The sequence below is a fragment of the Penaeus chinensis genome, chromosome 20, assembly GCF_019202785.1.
Source record: "Penaeus chinensis breed Huanghai No. 1 chromosome 20, ASM1920278v2, whole genome shotgun sequence".
NCBI classification, from domain to species: Eukaryota; Metazoa; Arthropoda; class Malacostraca; order Decapoda; family Penaeidae; genus Penaeus; species Penaeus chinensis.
This window is the reverse complement of record NC_061838.1, coordinates 23,020,596-23,025,595: the sequence shown is the minus strand read 5'-3', so window position 1 is coordinate 23,025,595 and position 5,000 is coordinate 23,020,596. Positions and strand designations below refer to the sequence as shown.

Below are 5,000 nucleotides of genomic sequence, written 5' to 3'. Positions count from 1 at the left end.
AGCAAAGTATTTTTACGGCTTAACCTCATTATCACAGTTAATCTACAATTTTTTGTATTGATACTTCATTAGAATTATTTTTTTCTTCTGTTTTTTTGTTTTGATGACTTCTAAAGGTTTACTATATAACAAAATTAAGATATAAATGGCAGTTCAATTTTATTCCTGATAATGGGATAGGACATATGGCATTGGAAGATTACAAACGCAAAGCCTTTTAAGATAAATAAACGTAAATTTCTTCGATAGAACCTTTAATGATTACAAAAAAAATATATTTTAAACGTTGTACTAACATTATCCTATAGTTTTTTATCATAAGTAGATCCATTGCCAAATAATTTTGTAAGCCCGTAATCTCACTGCGACCGTGGCAGTCTGACAGAATGAGTGAATGAGAAAATCTGCCGCTGCTGACACTTCAGTTCATTTATCATGGAAACAACAGCGGAAAATTCACTTCCAGTCCACTTATATGGAACGTCATCATTATGCTTCGACAAAGATGATTTCATGAAGGTTAACCATCAAAAACTGTTTTGTTTTGTCGTAATTTTTGTTTATCTGATTGGCTATCTCGTCTACCTAAACAAAATGTATATGGATATCTTATGTTCATTGCCTAGGGATTAACAGGACGTTATTTTTGGGAAAATCGCATGTTTGAGAGATAGCAGCAGTACAAGACTCGGGAAATTATTTTTAAATAGGCTCGTAAAAGCTAACCAAAAAGTTTTTACTAAAGTTTACGATAATGACACTAGTACGGATGTATTACATTTGATTTATACTACTCATATGTAGTAGTTTTAGGCTTTAACAATGTCAATGGTGTATAATTTGATGCAGTATCAAATAAGCACTGCAACTGCCATGCCTTCCTAGGACTACAGCAAAAGACCGATAAACCTTCATCATTAGTATTCTAGTAAGATTGAGCTTCAAGTTCATACTCTATCTTACATACTCAAGGTTTTCTTTGCTGTATATAGGCACTGCAGGTGTAAAATGCTTAGTGATTGCTTGACAACGTGCCACTATCATGGTGGGGGCCATCAGTTGATACTTCTCTGGATCTTAAAAGGATTGTAGGTGATAATCCCCAGCAATTGCAATCTGTACTATTCCCTTAATAACTTCCAAATTATACTTCATGCCTTCCCTAGCTAATAGGGCCAACTTCTACCTTTTAGTTAGCTTCTGTACTGTAGACATCATCAGCAATCCATTGATATCTAATTCATTAGTATTGGTGACAGGTAATTGTGGATAAAATTAAAATGCCACATTTAGGGATTTGCCATCACCTTATGGGACAAAAGATTAAGGGGAATAATATAGAGATGTATTATCATGGGCAAAACCCCAGTTGCATGTACAGGCTGGCAAATGTTTCTAAGCATCACCTATGGATATCACATTATTTGGGTATTTGTTACTGAGAGAGACACACCCTCCTGAGGTGAAGTATAAAAACCAGGCTAATATGCGAACCCAAAATTCAAAACATAACATTTTCTACCTTTTATTTATTCCCTAGACAGGGGGATAAGCCCCCTGCACTCCCCTCCCCTTATTAGCACTTCATGCCAAATTCGACAAAACATGACACAAAAACTGTGTGAGTGCTGCGGTCTCTGAGCAGTGATATGCAGCACCTTTTTTCGTCATTTTGTGGTAAATAGGAGGCCGCTGCACCTGTGCTGATTATTACTCTGTTTCTTATGCTCCATTTCCCTCTATCTTTGTGCATCACTCTTATTAACATTAACCCATTATTTGTTTTATCCAAAGAAAGATAGAGAAAAGAGAGTAGGGGAAAGGGAAAGGAGGTGGGATAAAGGGAGATGGTTAGATGACAAGTGCTAGTTATTTTACTGGTAATGATAAGAACATAAATAACTATTATTTACTGGTTATTAGATGTTCTGCCTCCCATTGCTTATTATTAGATTAATGGCAGTAACTGCAGACCGGAAGAGTAGAGATAGGCTTATGGCAACAGGATATGGCAAAGTCATCATTAAGTGTCTCATAAAAACTCACTTCAAAAAGAAAATGGGATTTGAATAATATAAGTAAAAATTACTTATCTACTTTGTTAATACACATGTAAACTATGATTTAATTATGCTATTGTTCTCAAAACTTTTTATTTCCAAGTTTTGAATATTCATTTCTTTTTCAGAATGACTTTTCAGTGGATAATTTTGTCCGAGTTCACCAGGCAGCCGGAAGTGGAGGCCTTGAGACTCTACGCGATGATTTGGGAGTTTACCTGAAGATTCTGCGTTCTGCTATGATTGAATTGATCAATCGGGATTATGCTGATTTTGTTAACCTCTCAACTAATCTCACTGGCTTGGATAGATTGATTGAAGCTTTAAAAACACCTTTAGGACAGCTGCGTGAAGAAGTGTTGGTAGGTAGTTGTCATTTCTCTTGATAAATATGAAATGTGTTGAAATACCCTATCAGTCATGTTCAGTCATTTTTTTATGTTAAAGCTTTGAGCATTTTCTAGCAGTTAAGAGATGTCTCTTGTCGAGTCTGTTGATTAGTGCATCATTAGTGTATCTGTTAGGAAATTTTATGAATATACTTTATGTATGTGTGTATATGTTTTTGACAGAGTGTAGAGAAGTTACTGGATGATGCAATAACTACAACATCACAGGATTTGGAGAAACGGCAAGTCTTTACAAAACAAAAAGCCATGTTACACCGCCTTACTCAAATATCCAACAGGTAATTTCTTAATATTGCAATTTGATTTTGTTTTGGTTTTGTGAAAATAAAATAGAGAGACAAGGAGTGAAAAAAAAAATTATGTATGTATTTTTGAATTTGCAACTTATATGTCCAAGTAGTTTCTTAATACTGCAGTAGATATTTTATTTTACATCTGTGATTTTTTTTTTTTTTTTTTTTTTTTTTTTTTTTTTTTTTTTTTTCCAATCATTATCATCATCATCATCATCAGGTTGGACCGATTAGAGGCTCTCTTAAAATCTGGTGGGAAAGAAGGGAGGGAGACGCTGAATGGGTATGGAGAAGGAGGCGAAGAGGGTGATCTTGTTGATCGTTTAGCAGCTGAGGTGAATCATCTGAACTTCTTGGTGTCGCATTGTGAAGGATCAGCTCTCCTGGATGTTTGCAAGCCAGTACGTACTTTAATATTTGTGTTTGATGTAAGGCTCTAAGAAGGCCCAACATCATTGTAAACCAGTCCAAAGAATTATTTATATAATGACTATGAATGAGAAGAGATAAATTAAGAAATAAAGTTAAAGGGAATATGAGATATACATAATAGCTAGTCATGTAAAGGATGTACTGATTGATTTAAATTTCTGTGTTACCAGAGAGTTGCCAAAGTCTGCCAGTTCGTTGAGCATGGCTTGGAACGAGGATTGAGGGAAGGAGTTCTGAATAAAGACCTTCCCCTATTAAGAAGAACCTTGAGAACATATGCAAGTCTCGGCAGTGTAGCACATGCCCACCAACTTGTCAGAGAACTTATCAGGAAAAGCTTGGAAGATGTAAGTTTTTGTTATACTTGTAAAATTATTACAGCATAATCTCTGATTCCTTTTGTATTATTATATTGGATACATTTGTATCCAATATAATATCCAATATAATACCAAGTTTAAGCCTTTTAAAAGAACTGGACAATTTTGTGTAACTATCCTTGCTATTGAGTTTTCAAAATTCCGCCAGGTCATCAGTGATTCAGCTTTACGATCAGATCCCCGAGGTTTACCAGGAATGTATGCCAACACTTTGAGCTCTGTGAATAATGTGTGTCAGCCACTGCTCCAAGTCACCACTGGACAAGGGTTTGTAATCAGAGTCATAGGTGTTTTAGTCAAAAATAAGAGATTGTCAATTCTCCTTTGAATTGAATAAAAGTCTTTTTCTAAGGTAAAGAATGAAATTGAATAGTCTGCAATAATGGGCAATGTATGTATTTGGTAAATTGAAATATGCAAATGCATTAAATATATATGGAAATATACATCAAGAAACAGTAATGGCGTAGGGGTTAATTCTGTACTTTATAGTTATATGGGCTTGGGTCGTTGTCAGGGAAAGTATTAGAATATTGATGTAAACTTATATTATTGTGTTGTTACATTTTGTATTTATAGTTATATGATATATCGTTTAGATATGTGTATGAGTGTAAATTAGAAATTCTTATTTTACAAGAAAGGAAATATTCTCTACAGGTCAAATGTGGTCAGAGGATATAGTTTCTTGATGCGATCTGCATGGCCTGAAGTTGTTACAGCACTAGAGACGGGCACACCACACATCTTCAATCCAGGAAACCCAGCTGCTTTCCATCAGGTGAATAGCAATATGAAATTAACCCACTCACAACAGAAATCCCTCATACCATACCAAGTCATGTAGTGGATACAATCAGCTGCTTGCAAAAAAAGTACAAGCACAGGAAACATTTTACCCTGCTCTCTATTCCCTTGGCAGCAGAATAAGTGATTTCTTAGGTAATGAGGCTAAAAATGAGTTTTAAGCCTACTTTTGAGAAGCTGTTTCTCGACCACAACTATGGCCAAACAACTATTTAACATACAACACACACAACTGAGAGTAGTTTTGGCCACACATGACATGTAAAGATATGATATGTCGTGAGTGGGCTGATATTCAATACATTTTCATATCATTTGTGTAGTTTGAGGGATGATGTTATGATTGATTTTAATTGTTTCTTGTAATTCCATGATAAATAATAGTCTTGTTGATTCCATATAACCCTTCTTAACAGAGATACCTGGAGACTGTGGAGTTTTTAGAGGCTTTTGAAAAGCTGCTCGGGAGCAAAGAGAAGATTCTGGAGTTCCGAGAAATGCTGGAATACAAGAATTTCATGGAACACTGGAATTTGCCTGTTTACTTTCAGATCAGGTTGGTTACTTTTGGTCAGCTGATTTTTCAGATTTGTTTGCACCATGCCTAACAAATGAATA

The 5,000-nt window shown here is 35.2% G+C and overlaps 1 protein-coding gene across 1 annotated transcript in view; it reads left to right on the top strand.

The window, feature by feature from the left end:
* The first annotated feature begins 361 nt into the window (after positions 1 to 361).
* LOC125035845 (conserved oligomeric Golgi complex subunit 2-like) overlaps positions 362 to 5,000 on the top strand; it is a 9,911-nt gene continuing 5,272 nt past the window's right edge. Inside the window, exons 1-8 of the mRNA XM_047628129.1 lie at positions 362 to 519; positions 2,189 to 2,422; positions 2,633 to 2,748; positions 2,984 to 3,164; positions 3,366 to 3,542; positions 3,724 to 3,842; positions 4,236 to 4,356; positions 4,799 to 4,938. Of these exons, the coding sequence (XP_047484085.1) occupies positions 436 to 519; positions 2,189 to 2,422; positions 2,633 to 2,748; positions 2,984 to 3,164; positions 3,366 to 3,542; positions 3,724 to 3,842; positions 4,236 to 4,356; positions 4,799 to 4,938 (1,172 nt within the window). The 5' untranslated portion in view covers positions 362 to 435. The remainder of the gene's footprint in view (positions 520 to 2,188; positions 2,423 to 2,632; positions 2,749 to 2,983; positions 3,165 to 3,365; positions 3,543 to 3,723; positions 3,843 to 4,235; positions 4,357 to 4,798; positions 4,939 to 5,000) is intronic.